Source organism: Schistocerca americana, chromosome 8 (genome assembly GCF_021461395.2).
Source record: "Schistocerca americana isolate TAMUIC-IGC-003095 chromosome 8, iqSchAmer2.1, whole genome shotgun sequence".
NCBI lineage: Eukaryota > Metazoa > Arthropoda > Insecta > Orthoptera > Acrididae > Schistocerca > Schistocerca americana.
In genome coordinates, this window is record NC_060126.1 from 507,720,233 (window position 1) to 507,739,625 (window position 19,393).

The following is a 19,393-nucleotide window of genomic DNA, read 5'->3' on the forward strand; positions in this document are numbered from 1 at the left end:
TTCTTGGCGAATGGCAGCCCATTCTTCACGGTGTGCTGCACTAAGGAGAGTATCGATGTCGGTCGGTGAGGCCTCGCACGAAGTCGGCGTTCCAAAACATCCCCGAGGTGTTCTGTAGGATTCAGGTCAGGACTCTGTGCACGTCAGTCCACTACAGGGATGTTGTTTTCGTGTAACCACTCCACCACAGCCCGTGCATTATGAACACGTGCTCGGTCGTATTGAAAGATGCAATCGCCATCCCCGAATTGCTCTTCAACAGTGGGAAGCAAGAATGTGCTTAAAACATCAATGTAAGCATGTGCTGTGATAGTGCGACTCGAAACAACAAGGGGCGCAAGCCCCCCCCCCCCCCCCCCCCCTCCGTGAAAAACACGACCACACCTTAACATCATCGCCTCCGAATTTTATTGTTGGCACTACACACGCTGGCAGATAACGTTCACCGGGCATTCACCATGGCCCCGCCGTGCCATCGGATCGCCACATTGTGTACCGTAATTCGTCGCTCCACATAACGTTTTTTCCACTGTTCAATCGTCCAATGTTTACCCTCCTTACATCAAGCCAGGCGTCGTTTGGCATTTACCGGCGTGATGTGTGGCTTATGAGCAGCCGCTCGGTCATGAAATCCCAGTTTTCTCACACCCCGCCTAACTGTCATAGTACTTGCAGTGGATCCTGATGCAATTTGGAATTCCTGTGTGATAGTCTGGACAGATGTCTGGCTATTATACATTACGACCCTCTTCAACTGTCGGCGGTCTCTGTCAGTCAACAGACGAGGTCGGCCTGTACGCTTTTGTGCAGTACGGGTCCTTTCACGTTTCCACTTCACTATCACACCGTAAACAGTGGACGTAGGAATGTTTAGGAGTGTGGAAATCTGGCGTACAGACGTATGACCCAAGTGACACCCAATCACGTGACCACGTTTGTAGTCCGTGAGTTCCACGGAGCGCCCCATTCTGCTCTCTCACGATGTCTAATGACTACTGAGGTCGCTGATATGGAGTACCTGACAGTTGATGGCAGCAAAACGCACCTAATATGAGAAGGGTATGTTTTTGGGGGTGTCCGGATACTTTTGAGCCCGCCGGAGTGGCCGTGCGGTTCTAGGCGCTACAGTCTGGAACCGTGCGACCGCTACGGTCGCAGGTTCGAATCCTGCCTCGCGCATGGATGTGTGTGATGTCCTTAGGTTAGTTAGGTTTAAGTAGTTCTAAGTTCTAGCGGACTGATGACCTCAGATGTTAAGTCCCGTAGTGCTCAGAGCCATTTGAACCATTTGATACTTTTGATCACACAATGTACGCGTATGCATTTCTGTTAGTGACAGGACAGTGTACTGATCAACATTACTTCGGTATTTACGTCATTTGCAGACTAATAATTGTAGCTACTACAAGTCGTATGTTTTTAGGTTTTCGTAGTGCTTCCAATTGCATGTGACAAGAGAGGTTACGTTCACGAAATTGAACGAAAACGTCAATTTTTCAGTTCATTTTTTTATTTATTACTAGAGCTCATGGACAGTAAGTTCGCAAAGTTTCAGTGATGATCAAATCGCATTCGAATTGCCTGCAAAATAATTAAATGTGTGAGACTACCTTGCTTCACTTCCACTTCAATACTAACTGGGCGAACAACAATTCGGTCTTTTACTTTCAAGCAGACTTGCATGGAATACGTGTAGAAGGCTCTGATATGTACTCTTTGGTTTTAGAAATCACACGTGACTGTTTCGTGTCTTTGAAACAATAGCGTTGGTGAAACCCGTGTTAACAACGCCGACCCAGTGCAGACGTGGGAAAACGCAAGGAACAAGAAGAGGAGGAAGTAGACACTTTCTAGTTTTGCGCGGTCGTGTAATGTCGGCGTTTTTGCTGACGAGTTGGAGCACCGGGTGAGGGCAGAGAACGGCGCCGCCGGCGTGTGTTTTCCCGGAGCCGGCCAGCGCTTTGTCCGGGACAATACGGCGGCCGGCTGGCGGGCGCGCGCGCTACTTACCGCCGTCGTCCCGTCAGCACACACGTGTGTGTACCTCCCACACACCCACCACCCCTCCCCCATCATCCTTGCACAATGCTCGGAACAAAAGCTGAGCTGGCAGTGGCGCGCTAAACACGGAGCTGCTTCTTTCGAACTCGTACACAGTAGCTCAAAGAGTTGCATGTCGGCTCGTAATAAATTCAGGCCAACCACCTGACCTCATTATTCCAGACCTCTGAACGCTTTTCTTTCATCTGCCGCCCAATTTTGAGGCCAGATAATTGCGTGATTTAAAGTTGCTCTATTATCCCTTAGCCGGGGCGACAGCTTGTGTGTGGCGGTGGTACAGCTGGGAGTAACAGCTTCTGGGGATACGAAACAGTGATCAAATCGTCCCGGTCGTAGATGAGGCAGCTGACACACCTCGGTTCATTGCCAGGACACTGCAGTCTGCCTCCCAATATATTTTGCTCACTGTTAGTCGAAACAGTTTTGCTTGCGGTGATCGGACATTGGCAGAGGATGTTAAACACAGAGAAAACGCTTCGTACCAATCCTGACCGTGTTGTCGAAAACGAAGACGTTCCTGTTTTCTGTATGGATATTAAAGTTCCTGAGTTTAAAGTGAAAAAGCTTGCTTTGAAAGGATAACAGTTCATACCACTTCGTAAGTAAAGCACTTCCTAACAATGGCTTCCTACTTAGCATTCATATACAACCGCTCGCTCACCGATAGATCTGACCCTACAGATTGGAAAATTGCGCAGGTCGCGCCAGTGTTTAAGAAGGGTAGTAGGAGTGATCCATCGAACTACAGACCTGTATCATTGACGTCGGTTTGCAGTTGGGTTTTGGAGCATATACTGTATTCAAACATTATGAATCACCTCGAAGGGAACGATCTATTGATACGTAATCAGCATGGTTTCAGAAAACATCGTTCTTGTGCAACGCAGCTAGCTCTTTACTCGCACGAATAAATCGACAGGGGATCTCAAGTTGATTCTAGATTTCCGGAAAGCTTTTGACACCGTTCCTCACAAGCGACTTCTAATCAAGCTGTGGGCCTATGGGGTATCGTCTCAGTTGTGCGACTGGATTCGTGATTTCCTGTCACGAAGGTCGCAGTTCGTAGTAATAGACGGCAAATCATCGAGTAAAATTGAAGTGATATCAGGTGTTCCCCAGGGAAGCGTCCTGGGACCTCGGCTGTGATCTATATAAATGACCTGGGTGACAATCTGAGCAGTTCTCTTAGGTTGTTCGCAGATGATGCTGTAATTTACCGTCTAGTAAGGTCATCCGAAGACCAGTATCAGTTGCAAAGCGATTTAGAAAAGATTGCTGTATGGTGTGGCAGGTGGCAGTTGACGCTAAATAACGAAAAGTGTGAGGTGATCCACACGAGTTCCAAAATAAATCCGTTGGAATTCGATTACTCGATAAATAGTACAGTTCTCGAGGCTGTCAATTCAACTAAGTACCTGGGTTTTAAAATTACGAACAACTTCAGTTGGAAAGACCACATAGACAATATTGTGGGGAAGGCGAGCTAAAGGTTGCGTTTCATTGGCAGGACACTTAGAAGATGCAACAAGTCCACTAAAGAGACAGCTTACACTACACTCGTTCGTCCTCTGTTAGAATATTGCTGCGCGGTGTGGGATCCTTACCAGGTGGGATTGACGGAGGACATCGAAAGGGTGCAAAAAAGGCAGCTAGTTCTGTGTTATCAAGTAATAGGGGAGAGAGTGTGGCAGATATAATACGCGAGTTGGGATGGGAGTCATTAAAGCAAAGACGTTTTTCGTCGCGGCGAGATCTATTTACGAAATTTCAGTCACCAACTTTCTCTTCCGAATGCGAAAATATTTTGTTGAGCCCAACCTACATAGGTAGGAATGATCATCAAAATAAAATAAGAGAAATCAGAGCTCGAACAGAAAGGTTTAGGTGTTCAGTTTTCCCGCGCGCTGTTCGGGAGTGGAATGGTAGAGAGATAGTATGATTGTGGTTCGACGAACCCTCTGCCAAGCACTTAAATGTGAATTGCAGAGTAGTCATGTAGATGTAGATGGCTGGACCAACCACGCTCATTTTAACAATTGTATTTAGTTCCACTTTAGAGATGGAATTTGCTAATGCTGTCTTGCTTTGCCAGAATACCGTATAACGCTGTAACAGGTTATGCAGCCTTAACAACTATTGAAATGATGTAAGAGCCTGGCAACGCATGCTACTGATGAAGAATAGCGTTACTAATTTCTCCCTTATGTCGTGTGTAATTACACGCACCCTCCGCGAAGGTGCCAACGAATCTCACTGTTTCTCCATACTTGGCAACCACATACAGCTGTTTGCTCGACGAAAGATACGTACCTAAAGAATGGAAAGTTGCTCGAGCCACAGCAATACCCTAAGAAAAGAAAGTGGAGTAATCCGCTGACAAATAGCCAACAAGGACTCAGAAAATACCGTTCTTGCCAAACACAAGTAGCTCTTTATTCTCATAAAGTAATGAGTGCTGTCGACAGGACATATCAAACTGCTTCCATATTTTTAGATTTCCAGAAGCCTTTTGACGCCGCTCCTCAGATGCGTGTGGAGTATAGTCTCAGTTGTGGGACAGGATTCGTGATTTCTTGTCATAATAATTCACTGAAAGTCGTCGAGGAAAGCAGAAATAATCTAGGGTTCGCGAAGAAAGTGTTATAAACACTTGATATTGCTGATGTACATAAATGATGGAGACAATCTCAGCAGCCCTCTTAGAATGTTTACAGATGATGCTTTCAAAAATGGTTCAAATGACTCTGAGCACTATGGGACTTAACATCTATGGTCATCAGTCCCCTAGAACTTAGAACTTCTTAAACCTAACTAACCTAAGGACATCACACAACACCCAGTCATCAAGAGGCGGTGAAAATCCCTGACCCCGCCGGGAATCGAACCCGAGAGATGATGCTTTCATTTACCGTTTATAAAGTCATCAGATGATCAAAAGGAACTGGAAAATGATTTATATAAAATATCTGTATGGTGGAAAAGGTGGCAGTTTACTCTAAATAACGAAAATCATGTAGCTACCTATACTCATGCTCATAAATTAAGGATAATTGCAGAATGTGGTGCCAAAAAACTGGCGCTAATACCATTGGCATATAGGGAATACAAACGGCACAGATCTGTAAGTCCACGGTATTCGTGATAAGTTGAGAAAACCGTCCCGAAACACATGTGCTACAAAACTCCACTGTTTTCTGCGCATGTACTCCGACATCAATATGGGATATGATCACCATGCACACGTACACAGGCCGCACTACGGGTTGGCATACTCTGGATCAGGTGGTCGAGCAGCTGCTGGGGTATAGCTTCCCATTCTTGCACCAGTGCCTGTTCGAGCTCCTGAAGTGTCGTAGGGGTTTGAAGATGTGCAGGGGTGCGTCGAGCAAGAGCATCCGAGACGTGCTCGATGGGGTTTAGGTCTGCAGAACAGGCAGGCCACTCCATTCGCCTGATACCTTCTGTTTCAAGGTACTCCTCCACGATGGCAGCTCGGTTGGGCCGTGCGTTATCATCCATCAGGAGGAAGGTGGGACCCACTGCACCACTGAAAAGTTGACATACTGGTGCTAAATGAGTCCCGATACACCTGACCTGTCACAGTTCCTCTGTCAAAGACATGCAGGGCTGTACGCGCACCAATCATAATCACACCCCACACCATCAAACCACTACCTCCATACGGGTCCCATTCAAGGACATTAAGGGGTTGGTATATGGTTCCTGGTTCACGTCAGATAAAATCCCTGCGAGAATCACTGTTCAGACTATACCTGGACTCGTCCGTGAAAATAATCTGGGACCACTGTTCCAATGACCATGTACTGTGTTCTTGACACCATGCTTTAAGGGCTCTCCTGTGAGCAGGGGTCAGTGGAAAGCACCTTGCAGGTCTCCGGGCGAATAAACCATGTCTGTTCAGTCGTCTGTAGACTGTGTGTCTGGAGAAAACTGTTCCAGTGGCTGCGGTAAGGTCCCGAGCAAGGCTACCTGCAGAACACAGTGGCCGTCTGCGGGCACTGATGGTGAGAAATCGGTCTTCTTGTGCTGTCGTACGCTGTGGACGTCCCGTACTGCAGCGCCTGGACAAGTTTCCTGTCTGCTGGAATCGTTGCCACAATCTTGAGATCACACACTGTGGCACACAGATGATCCGTGCCACGACCTGCTGTGTTTGACCAGCCTCCAGTCGCGCTGGCCGCGCCGTTCTAGGCGCTACAGTCTGGAACCGCGCAACCGCTACGGTCGCAGGTTCGAATCCTGCCTCGGGCATGGATCTGTGTGATGTTCTTAGGTTAGTTAGGTTTAAGTAGTTCTAAGTTCTAGGGGACTGATGACCTTAGCAGTTAAGTCCCATAGTACTCAGAGCCATTTGAATCTCCAGTCGCCCTAGTATTCTATCCATCATAACGGCATCAATATGTGTTCTTTGAGCCATTTTCAACTCTCAGTCACCATTAGCACGTCTGTAAACGTCTACACACTTACTCGCTGCACCGTACTCTGACATGCACCAAGACAACTCTGCGTATGTGGACTGCTGCCAGCGCCAACGTGCGGCGACCGCAGGTCAAATGCACCGCATGGTCATACCCCGAGGTGATTTAAAGCCGAAAACCGCCCACCAGAGCGTTGTTTCACCATATATCAGCATTATCCTTAATTTATGAGCGTGAGTGTACATGACCACTAAAAGCAATCCGCTAAATTTCGGTTACACTGTACATCGTAAAGGCAGTAAATTCAATTAAATATTTAGGGATTACAATTACGAAAAAGTTTAGTTGGAATGTTGCGGGGAAAACAAAACAAAGACTGATTTATTGGCACAATACTTAGGAAAGACAATAGTCTACCAAAGAGACTACCCACACTACGCTTATCCGCCCGCTTTCATAGTATTGCTACGTGGTACGGGATCTGCATCAGATAAGAGTGACGGAGGACATCGAAAAAGTTCAAGGAAGGGCAGCTTGTTTTGTATTATTGCGAAATAAGGAAGAGAGCGCCACAGATATGATACGTGTATTGGAGTGGCAGTCATTAAAAGAAAAAGGAGTTTTTCATTGTGGTAGAATCTCATGAAATTTCGATCACCAACTTTCTCCTCACACTGAAAATGTATTATTGGCATCCACCTAGATGGGGAGAGATCATCACTCTAAAAAATGAGAGAAATCGGAGCTCGCGCGGAAAGATTTAGGTATTCGTTTTTCCCACGCAGCGGTCGAGAGTGTACCTGTAGGAAATTAGTTTATAGGTAGTTCGATGAACCTTCTGGCAGGTACTTAATTGTGAATTGCAGAGTTATCATGTAGAGGTTATTATACCGGAGCCAAGGTAGCCCCTGAGGACCGGCAACCCATATAACACCACAGAGGACGAGGTTGTCTTTAGCCCAAGACGTACCCAAAAGCACCATGGTAAACACCTGCTGTTTACATACAAGGTAATGGAAACAGACATTCCGAGCACTACTTCCTGCAGGGGGAGCTCGAGCCACGATCTGCAGGATGTATCACTACGCCAAAACCTGACTGGCTGGAGACAGCTATTTAGGGGCTGGAACCAGGCCCGAAGTTCAGTTCACGCCGGATGCCGACCTCATGTACTGCGACCGTTGAAGATTACGTCTTCGTCTCGGAATTGGACTGTTACTAGTGTGTGAGTGTGTTACCACGAACCTTTGTGGAAAATTAGTAGTGAACTTTCGTTTGACTCAATTAGGAGACTTTTTTTCGTTATTGTTACCTTTCGTTTGTATGTTCAGTCATCAAACTTGTGAACTTACATCAATAAAAGTTGTGTTTGTGAAAAATTGCGAACAGTCAGTCACAACGGAGGTTGCCCTGCCACTCGACAGAATTCTTTTAAACCCATGTGTTAAGTGGCCATATTTTTCGTGCAATTTGCCTGTATACAGCAGTTCCACGCGAAACCTGAATCACAACTGCTCCCGCCTCGCATTAAGTACATGGAGTATTGTTGAACGAAAAAGCAAGACAAGGTGCGCACCCCTACGAATGTCTCAGAAAACCAGTGATGGCTAAGAAGTTCGACTAGCTATGTCGTACCACTGTCGATTAATGGTACCCCTCACAGTACTGACGAAATCCAGTCCGTCCACAGAGGAGATTGCTAGCACAACTCTCGCGCCGCACGTCCTACGGTATTACTGGAGTGTGTGTGGGAATCGTACCGCATAGGAGTAACAGGACATACTGAAATGCACGGACAAGTGCGGCACGAATGATCCGCGGTATGTTTGGTCCTTGAGAAAGCGTCACGGAAGTGCTGAGAACACTGAATAGGCAGACGCAAATTATGCCGCGCAAGGCAACTGATGAAGTTGAGAGAGCCAGTGTTAAGACCCCACCGTATCGCTCCGTACGCTATTGGAATGACGAGGGACCGTAACATGTATCATGCTAAGCAGGATGTGCCACGGTTTGCGGAGTTTAGATGTAGATGTCAGCAGTATCGCACGTGACGGGGTGTACCAGCAAACAATGGCTAAACCATAATTTCATTGTGCTCATAACAACAGTGGCACCTTAATCAAGTAACACTCTTCTGAACGATGAGATGTTTACAAATATTTCAAATTAGCAGTTAAAACTTCGCATTAATCTCGAAAGTAAGGAGAAACAAATAACTGTTCCTCATCAATTTAAGTTGTTACGCATAGTTTGAGTAAGTGGGCAGTGTCTAAAAACGAGAATACGTTTATGCGGGATTAACTTCGCAAGCTTACAGTTGGATTTCGCACAGGAATGGCGCTGCACCGGATTGGTGACGTCATGCGGGCTAGTTGTTGCCTGCTGCAGGCTCTGCTCTGCTGAGTGTCCCGCTGATTACGGTGTGGCCTACATAGAGAGTCCGATCTGGTAGAGCACCTGTCTGTCCCTATCTCGCCTGCAACCATTAAAGCAGCTCAGCCTAAGGCAACGGAGACACGGGTGTGCGTGTTGGGTACTGAAGCACAGTAGTCGGAGCAGGACAACTTCGGCTTGCGCTAGTCTGGCAAGCTTCACGAGACCAGTTCAGCCCGACAATAGGTTGTGCTATAAATCCAGCGTGACTACAGAACAGCCAGGTATATCCTTTGAAAGACGAGCATCTACCTTGCACTTCTTTCACTTATTTATGATTTACGCTATTGCAGTGAAATTGTCATCATTACTAATACGGCAATAGCATCCCTCCTATTCTGCTGATTTTTTTTCAGTATCGACAGCATAATGAAACTGGAGAGAGGATTGGAGCAAGGTACTTATATTTCATTTCCATATTGTAACGCCGCAAATGCATATCCTCCTGTTTCCATCTATTGTACTATAATTTTTTCCTTATTTTGTTACCTGAAGATATGACATTTCTGTGTCTTCATATATTGTAATTGTTTTACAATTTGTATATGTATATTTATGCATTTATGTCAATGTTTAATTTGTTTGTTTTGTAAATAGTATTTGTATTTTTACGCTGGGTCTTGCCTTGGGAAAACTATGCTATCGAGCGACTACGTCGATAGGTCGTGTGGAGAACCAAAGTGTTTAGGATCTTTGGTAGAGTGTTAACTCTGCCGCGTGGAGCGCGAGCAGAGAGAGTCTGGCTGGAGTAGTGCGGTGGAGCAGGTGTGTTGTGTGACGCTCCCGCGAGTTGCCGCGCTTTCGGGGTTTGGCAGCATGTAATTGCGCTCGACTTGCTATGATAGTTTCGGACACGGTGTCGCAGACGGGAAGCATTAGCTGGCGCACATCGAGAGCAAGTTTCGCCTGGCGACCGTGTCGAGAAGAAGGCGCGCCAACATCCAGCTTCTGCAACAGCGACGGCCGACATGATTGACTGTCGCCACCTCCTCGACCGACGACTTCAAACCTTCAATCAGCCAACAAGGAAGACTGGAAGCACGTAAAGTTTTAGAACTGTGTGGCAGACCTCAGCTTCTCAAACTGTTCAATTTGTCTCTCAAAATTACAGCAACGTAGAATGAACCTTTGTTGCTCATTGTCCCAATTGCATTACTAAGCAGGGTCCCTTCCCTTTCCGGAATGAACCCGAGTGTCGTTGAAATTCAAACGTCAGCATTAACGTAATATCATTCCATTTGACTGCTTTAATTTCAAAGTTCAGTTAGTGTTTATAGCTGGCTACAATATTTAGATTACACGAGCACAAATTAAGAGTGCGAGTTTTGTTACCGTATTTTAGCTTACCTGTGACTGCAGCTCAGCTTGGTACGTACTAAATTTTACTATTCTTAATTGTTCTGAATCATTAATTCAAGTTCAAAGTTAAATCTCTTATTTCTAAATTGCGTAGATTCAAGTAGCTTTTGAAATGATTGTTGAGGTAGCCCAAGACTAACCTTCTTTTATTGAATTTTGTAGTGCTTCAGAAACAAAGTTTACTATCAATTTCAGTCACTAAATTAACTTTCAATTTTCCGGTTTTATTAATTCTTTTGCTAAATTGAGTCAGAGTGTAGCGAAATTTATTACTTCTGACAAACATTCAGTTTTCACACAACACGTGTCAATCTTCAGTTGCCACGCCTTTAGTGCTAATTATATGTGCATTAATCTTTCATTTTCAGTTATTATAGTAGTTGTCCATAGGACTGGCGACCGTAATTTTCCCCAAATCTCAAATATCTAATTAACGCCAATTAACTGTTAACGTAACGACCGCACATTTACTTTCTTTATTAATTTCATCCTTTTCTCAAAATTAATTTCCACCAATTTCATTTGCATTTTTCCTTTCATTTAGATGTAACCCTTTCCTCCCTCTTTATCGACAAATTAGTTTCGGTGACGGTTTGCTTTTCCCAAATTTCCATAAGGTGCACGCGGTTTAATTTTTCACTGTCATTAAGGTCGATAAGTGAGGGGGAGGTTAGAATATTCAGTAGTCTCCCTCAGCTAGCCATGTTGGCTTTCCTTTTCCCGCGCTGACCTTTGAGCTTAGAAGCATGGGCTGGTAGTTTGAATGACTTGGAGAAGCCAAAGTAGTCCTTATTCTTCTAAGTACTAGTACCAACCTAATACTCAGTTTCTCCTGCACGTCTGGCTCTGTAAAGAGGACTCCCTGACTAAATTCTACCCAATCACGAGTCACTCCGCCTAGTAAGGAATGTCTGCTTGAACGGCAGCTAGTTCGGCGACAGATCCGTACCCCCTGATTGGCCGGCGAAAAGGGCGCCAATTCCCACCCCACAAGGCGCGGCTCGGCTGTAGCAACGGCCGGTAGGCGGTTAGCAGCCGTGGGGAGTCGCTGGCGAGATCCAGAAGAAGACTGTTGCAAGCTGGTAAGCTTGCGTGCTCTTGCTAGGTTCAGAAGTGGATTGACTCGCGAATACATATTGAAGTGCTAGGTGAGCTCTTATTTCGGGAGGATTTGCACCTCATTGCTTTTATTTCTTCCTCATTTTGCAATTTTGTTTTTGGACTGGGCGTCAGAGCCTGGTCGGTTGCAGTATGGCAAATGAACGTGGGACTCTGAGTCACCACGTTCGGTATAATTGAACCCTCTTTGTAACCCCGTCGCCTACCGCGAATGTCTTTCCTTTTCCCATACTCCGTGACATTAGGGAACAATTCATAACGGCATTTTGTGTGTTAGGTTTTCCCTTCTTTGTAGCCCACATGTGAACTCGTGGCGAATAGTACTGCACACGATATCTAAACTGAACCAGAAGTAGCATGGCCCGCGGTTCTTGTTATTCATATTCATAAGTGAAGGTGTTGCAGAATGAGCTTTATGAATTTAATTAGTTTACGGACGGGAGGTCGCTTTAAAAACGTGCACCCACAAGTAGTTCATAGTTTGTCTTTTCAATATATTTACGTATTACCTACTGGATCCCGTCTCTTACCTTTAACTAATTATTAGATTAAATTCTTTTGTGGATGGTCAGCTCCCACCTTTCCTTGTCCATTTAGAACGCTAGTATTGTGGGTGACTGCTGAATTTAGGCCATATCCACCCATGCCCGCCCCCCCCCCCCCCCCAAAAAAATCGTGTATTAACATCCATATGTAACAAAATATGTATACAACTGTAATTTCGATTTATAATAAATTGTTGTGCTTTTAATCCGACTTTCAATGAAAGTTGTTAACCCCATGTATAGAGATATCAATGGAATGATAGCCCCTGTTGAAAATGCTCCTCTTAAGAAGGTAAAATTAAGTGTAAATTGAATGAGTAGTTTTGTTTGTCGTGGTGGGTATTATTTACGCAGTCACATAGACGATCCTTGCGCCATGCCCTCATCATTTCTGATGCGCCGACGACTCTTGTATGTGGTTATCTGTATGAAATTCAACCCCAGTCCTCCCTTCTAAATAAGGGAAAGTGACACTGATAGGGCAGTTGTGAGCAAAATCCACGTTATGTGGTGAAAGGGGACGGGGGTGTTGGGGGGGGGCTGCCATTCACGATCCCTTTTAATGGGCAAGGCACCTCCCTTACCTTGCGTAGGCAGTTTCACTGCAGCTCAGTTATAATCGCGGGAGCAGCAAAATGAAAAAAAAAAAAAAAACTTCCACGAGACTGAGAAGAAATTAAGGATTGGGAAATATATACCCGTCATCGGAACACAGGCCATGTCCAGCACAGGAAAGTAGTTGTGCGTTTATGAGGCAGCTTCAAAGACATGTGTAGGTGTATCGCAATGCAAATTGTGTAAAAAGTTACTAAACGCTCATTTGGGAACCTCGAAATCTTTGTACATTTGAGCATCAGTTTCCTCTTTTCTAATGAGCACAAGAACTTAGTGGCTGACAGGTGTGTCGAAATGTATCTTAAGTACTTGAGACCATTTTGCAGCATGTAAGGCTTTCTAAACTTGCGACAAACATAGACTGAAATAGGAAAAATATATGGTTCAATGGATATTAAAAACCACTTTCTGAAGATATTCAAGGTAGAGCAAGGAAGCTTAGTAGGAAAGAAAAGCTTCCTCTTTCAGACTTACTTTTTAGATCAACATAATATGAAGAATGAACTTGGTGTTTGTTAAAATGCATTTGGCAATTTAGGATAAACTATTTTGGCCACTTAGAATGAAATTAGCAAACTCGCAAAATTAATTAAAATTGTTATAATGGGGTTCAAATTTGGCTGAAACACACTAAGGTTACAGAAACTAGACTTCCAAAAACTCGCTTGCTTTAGTTGGCGTTACAATATAACAGACATCCTTGATTCTTAACTGCAAAGGATCTATACTTTTAGTGATAGTTCTGCTTACTATGGAAAACATGTATGACAGGTGACCAGATGATGGATAGAAATGAGAAAAGCCAGTAATAGTCGTAAATACACAAGCTTGCAATACGCCGAAAAGAGTTGTTGTTGTTGTCTTCAGTCCTGAGACTGGTTTGATGCAGCTCTCCATACTACTCAATCCTGTGCAAGCTTCTTCATCTCCCAGTACCTACTGCAACCTGCATCCTTCTGAATCTACTTAGTGTATTCATCTCTTGGTGTCCCTCTACGATTTTTACCCTCCACGCTGCCCTCCGATACTAAATTGGTGATCCCTTGATGCCTCAGAACATGTCCTACCAACCGATCCCTTCTTCTAGTCAAGTTGTGTCACAAATTTCTCTTCTCCCTAATTCTATTCAATACTTCCTCATTAGTTATGTGATCTACCCATCTAATCTTCAGCATTCTTCTGTAGCACCACATTTCGAAAGCTTCTATTCTCTTCTTGTCCAAACTATTTATCGTCCATGTTTCACTTCCATACATGGCTACACTCCATACAAATACTTTCAAAAAGGATTTCCTGACACTCAAATCGATACTCGATGTTAACAAATTTTTCTTCTTCAGAAACGCTTTCCTTGCCATTGCCAGTCTACATTTTATATCCTCTCTACTTCGACCATCATCAGTAGTTATGTTGCTCCCCAAATAGCAAAATTCCTTTACTACTTTAAGTGTCTCATTTCCTAATATAATTCCCTCAGCATCACACGACTTAATCCGACTACATTCCATTATCCGAAAGGAGTAAAGGGCCAAATAACTTCCACAGTTTTGTGGGCTACAATAACCCAAAATGTATATATGGTATACAGGTCTTGCGATACTCGGGTGAAATCGTCCGAGACCTGCTCGTAGCAGTACAATGAAAACGTGCAGAACAAACTGCTACGTAGCGTAGCAGCCAAGCAAGACTCTCCGTAGCGTGCTCGGGTTGGGCACAGCTTGGCTTGGATGGGATGGGAGCACAGTTGCTGGTAACGTGCGGCAGCTGTGTAGCTAACAGGCAAGTGTGGCAGGTTAAAAACAGAGTGTGTGTGTGTGCGTACCTCTGTAGGAGGGGAGGGGGGGGGGATGGGAAGAGAGGATGTGAAGGGTTGAAAGGTCTGTTGGATTCCTTTCATATTAATTTCTTAAAACTGTTGTCATTTACGGCATACATTCCACTTCTAAATTTACTGTGGTGTTTCTGACTATCCAGTGGAACGTGTTACTTTTACATATAAACAAGAACGATCTATCGCACTAGTACACCTTAAAACACAGTTTATATGTAATTCATGTCAGACAGTCTCATACGGAACCTACATCCGCTTTCTTTTATATACTGTATATGGTAAGATACCGTCATCCCCCTTCCCTTCTGTGTGAAAGGATGAATGAGCAAATGTATTTCTAGTTTCATGCTTGATGGTAGCAGACAAGCCTGTCTGCTAGAGAACAGTAGGACCAACGTCGGAACAGGTAGCTACGCTTTCTAAAAGCAAAGAGGTTTCTATCCTTGGTATGGTCCTGTCCGTCCCTTGTCATGTTGGTATAGGAAGCTGCCTCTCTGGTCACTTCCGTTTGCATCCGTGAAGCACCCTCGGTAGGGGCCCACGGCAGTCTGTCCGCGGCGAGCGTCTGAAGTGGTAAGATCTCTGGCTAAGTGCGTCTCTGCTAAGTCTGTAGGACAATGGATTTCTTAAGTTCAGCCTAACTGAAAATTTAATCACCTTTATTTCAGGTTTAGATCTAAAATATCTAATGTTATCTTAAATTTCAACGCAGTGTAATTCGCGTGTGAAGTTCAGAATATCTTCCGGTAGTTGATTTGTCACTACTTTGTGAGTAAAGTGGAACCACATGTTGATGTTCCGTAACTCTAACTAAGACTATCAATCTTAAATGCGAATGTGCGTGAGATTATAACGTCTCGTCTTGACAATATTTTTCAATATAGCAACTTTTCTTTATGTTCAACCCACGTGGGGTGTACTTTGTGAGACCAGTACCACGTGCTTAAACAATTGTTTGACCCATCACGTTAGCAGTAAGACGATTGTAACCAGTTCGAGGTTTTACTTTTGTAAAGTGCGTTTCCATGTAATTTATTTTAATTATCAAAATTATTGTGGAGTTGCACTCTTTGTGCAAACCAACTTGACCACGTGAAGGATGTGGTGTAATCATCAAAGTAGCCCTCAGCTATTCTTTTCGGTAAGATTTCACAGAGAGTTGGTAGGAATTTAGTATACCAGTGTGTGGTAATTTCACGACGGACAGGATTGTGCTACGAACGTAACTTCTTTGGGTGAAAACTGAATCGGTTAGTTGTGGTTCATTTCCTCTTGCATATGTTTCTACGTTCTTCGTGTGTTATTTTATGAATGCAGTGTTGTATGCAGCCTCCCAATCTTGGCTACATATTTGATGTATTACGTAAGATTACAAACTCACATTTTCACAGTCCTATATAAAGCACCAGTTTAGTTATGAATCAAGTTTAATATGCTGAAATTTTGACGGAACAATGACCAATGTTAAAATAAATGTCCAAATATGAACTGATTTCTTTTTATTTAAATTCTCATATATATATATATATATCACCGGTTGTCATAAGATGAGTATTAAAAGATTATAATTAATGTTAGTCTGGTTGGGAATTTGGTTAGCGAGACTGGATACCTGGTGAAACAGTTGCTCAGTAACGCAAGGTTAACTTCCCCAGATAGCTCACAGCTTTTAAACCGCTTTTATTTTCATGAATATCGGCACCGCTTTCAGAACAACATAATGCATCAACACTACAGGGTGGGTGGGTGGGTAGGCGCTTGTGCGCACAACATGGACTTTGTTCGATAGCTTAACTGCCTCGAGCAGTCCCTTACCAAATTAGTCTGTCTGCTGTGCAGTGCCTCCTCTGTGTAGTGAGCAGCAATCTGTCTTTAATGTTAATTGCTCTTCCTTAGGAAGATATACGTGCAAATCCACTGCACAGCCTTAGGCATCCGCCTGGCACCCGGATATGCCAGAACCTCTTTATGGACGAAGTTAAAGAAGCCTTTCTGTACACTATCGTGAACTCTTGCCTTGTTCAGATTCACTGGTGATAACTGCACGATATGGACCCAGGGTTAAGCCACCCTGTCCCCATTCCTCCAGAACTTTAACACCTTCACCCTCATTAGTTTGCTCAATATCGTACTAGACTGGAGCAACTTAGAACACCTCCTGTCTCAGAGATTGCCTAGATATCGTCAAGCCCAAAAATTATGAACGTCTTACCCGCAATTCTTCCAGTATTCTGCTGACAATGCAGTCTACAAAGTAATCTGCTCCATACTTATGCCACGCTTATTCTAGTCTCCTTGCCACATGGGTCATGTTGATGTTGTTGTTGTTGTTGTTGTTGTTGTTGTTGTGGTCTTCAGTCCTGAGACTGGTTTGATGCAGCTCTCCATGCTACTCTTTCCTATGCAAGCTGCTTCATCTCCCAGCACTTACTGCAACCTACATCCTTCTGAATCTGCTTAGTGTATTCATCTCTTGGTCTCCCTCTACGATTTTTACCCTCCACACTGCCCTCCAATGCTAAATTTGTGGTCCCTTGATGCCTCAGAACATGCCCTACCAACCGGTCCCTTATTCTTGTGAAGTTGTGCCACAAACTCCTTCTCTCCCGTATTCTACTCAATACATGGGTCATATCCCTGCAGAATACCCATATGCAGGGCACGCATTTTGCACACCCTATTACACCGATGAGCCTAAACATTATCTCTCTAATATTGTGTTGGTCGACTTCTGAAACACAGTACAGTAGTGATTCTGCTTGGCCAGGATTCTACAAGTCCTTGATAGGTTTCCAGAAGTATGTGGCACCAGATGTCTACATACAGGCCAAGCAGTTCCCAGAAATTACGGGCTGGTGGTTTACAGGCACGCAGCTGGCGCCCGATGTGTGTTCCACTGGATACTGCAGATCAGAGGAAGCTGCTGGCCTCTACTGTACAGCGAGGCTCGCAGCCGACGGCACCAGGGCGCGCTTATCTGTCCGGCCTCGCAGGTCCAGCCTCCCCTCCGTCCCCATGGCAGCTGCCGGAGCCACCACCACCACCACCACCACCACCATCTCCTTGCTAGAACAACGTGTTATGCAGGCACCTGTTCTGGTCTCCGTCATCCACCAACCTCTTACGAGCTCTGCCTCGTTAATTGTCTCCAGTCCATAACTGATTACTTTTCCAGCGTCCGTGTCTCGGTCGGAAAAAAACGGAACCCTTATGCACTACTTTGGCATCTCTCTGTGTATCTGTCTGTCTGCCCGACTGTTAAAGATATTTTCTGAAGAACAAGTAGACGTATCAACTCGAAATTTGTCACATGTCGAAGTCTACGGCTCCTTGGTGCTGTGAAAAAGAAGCATCTAAGTGAATGCAGTCAAACGATACGGCCATTAACTTCACTTATTTTGATACTCGCAAAGTCACTCATCAAGACGCACAGGGTACATCTCATTGACCTAGAATGATGAAGTTTGGCAAGAAGCAAGGTTTCGCACTACAGCCACAGGGAAAAATCCGAGAATTGTTGATATGCAGTTATAGCACACGAGAAAATTTTTCTTTTGTCATTTGTTATCCGACAGCAAACTTAAGACATTCTTGGAATCTTTGGGACCGACATCCTGCCGTTATCAGTGACGATAACAGTCAAAACCTTCTGGGATCCTTCAGACCGCCAGACCCGCTCGCAGACGGCCAATTTTTTTGGCAGTCTATCTCCACTCATTGGATCAATATAATCCTTCCATTTCATTCTGTTCTCTTTTATCATCCAAAAAATGACGTTTTTTCGATCCATACTTAATCCATTTTATATCTCTTGGACTTCACTTCTGCTGCCTGTACACGTAATTTTTTTTGCTATTATCCATTATTCAGAATGCTGAAGATTAGATGGGTAGATCATATAACTAATGAGGAAAGATCGATACTGGCAAGATATCGATCCCACGGGTTCCAAGAGATCCCAAAATGTATTTATTTCAAGTTTGATGTGGAATAAGAAATGACAAAAAATTCTTTTTTTGTGTGCTATAATTACAAGTTCACAATTTTCAAATTTTTCCCTTAACTTCTACCGCGAAAGTTTGCTTCTTACCACATTTCCTGATTCTAGACCAGGTACGCTATAGGTTTTGATGGGTGAGGTTGCGAGTATCAAAATATGTGTCGTAAATGGCCGTATCTTCTGACTGCATTAACTTAGCAGCTTCAGTTTTTTAAAATGTGTGTGTGCATTCCTACGGGTCCAAACTACTGAGGTCATCGGTCCCTAGACTTACACCTAACAACACCACGCACACACTTGTCCGAGGTAGGACTCGAAACTTCAGCGGGAGAGGCCGCGCAGTCCGTGACATGAAGCCTCTAACCACGCGGACACTCCGCGCAGCTTCATTTTGTTTACATCGCTACGGACCGTAGACCTTAATATGTCACGCAATTTTCAACTTGATGCGTCTAAGCGTTCCTGTAAAAAAAAAAAAGGGGTTTGAATAGTCGGAAGGACAGGAAGACTGACGGTCAACATAGGGTTCCATTTTTAGCAATATAGTTACGGAACACTAAAAATGGAGAAAGGAAAATTCTAAATGGATTCCTCCATATTGTTCCACCTAAGAGCACAGTGCCGACTTCAGATCCCGGCCCCTGTACAGTCCGGTCAAGGGATCCGTCGCTCATGACCTCGTCGTTGACGGCGCGCGAAACTGATTTTCCTAACAAAAAAAACCAATATTATTCCGTTTTATTACTTAGGCTTATAAACCCAAAATGAGTAATCCGCATGTACCGGACTAAACAAACGTTAAACTACACAGCTGGGTTCTTCTTTGTAGTGGTCCGTATCTCAGTTGTCTGTCGTTCTAGGAAACTTTTTTCTCACGAACAGGTGGACGTCACATGCCACATACTAAGGTGTATGGTCCCTTGGCCACGAACATCTACATTGATACTCCGCAAATCACAGTTAAGTGCCTGGCGGAGGCTTCATCGAACCA

General features: G+C 44.4%; 1 protein-coding gene across 1 annotated transcript in view; it reads left to right on the forward strand.

Moving 5' to 3' along the window:
• LOC124545947 (vegetative cell wall protein gp1-like) overlaps window positions 1-17,472 on the forward strand; it is a 73,850-nt gene extending 56,378 nt beyond the window's left edge. The window contains exon 3 of the mRNA XM_047124909.1: window positions 17,312-17,472. Within this exon, the coding sequence (XP_046980865.1) occupies window positions 17,312-17,472 (161 nt within the window). The remainder of the gene's footprint in view (window positions 1-17,311) is intronic.
• The last annotated feature ends 1,921 nt before the right edge of the window (window positions 17,473-19,393 follow it).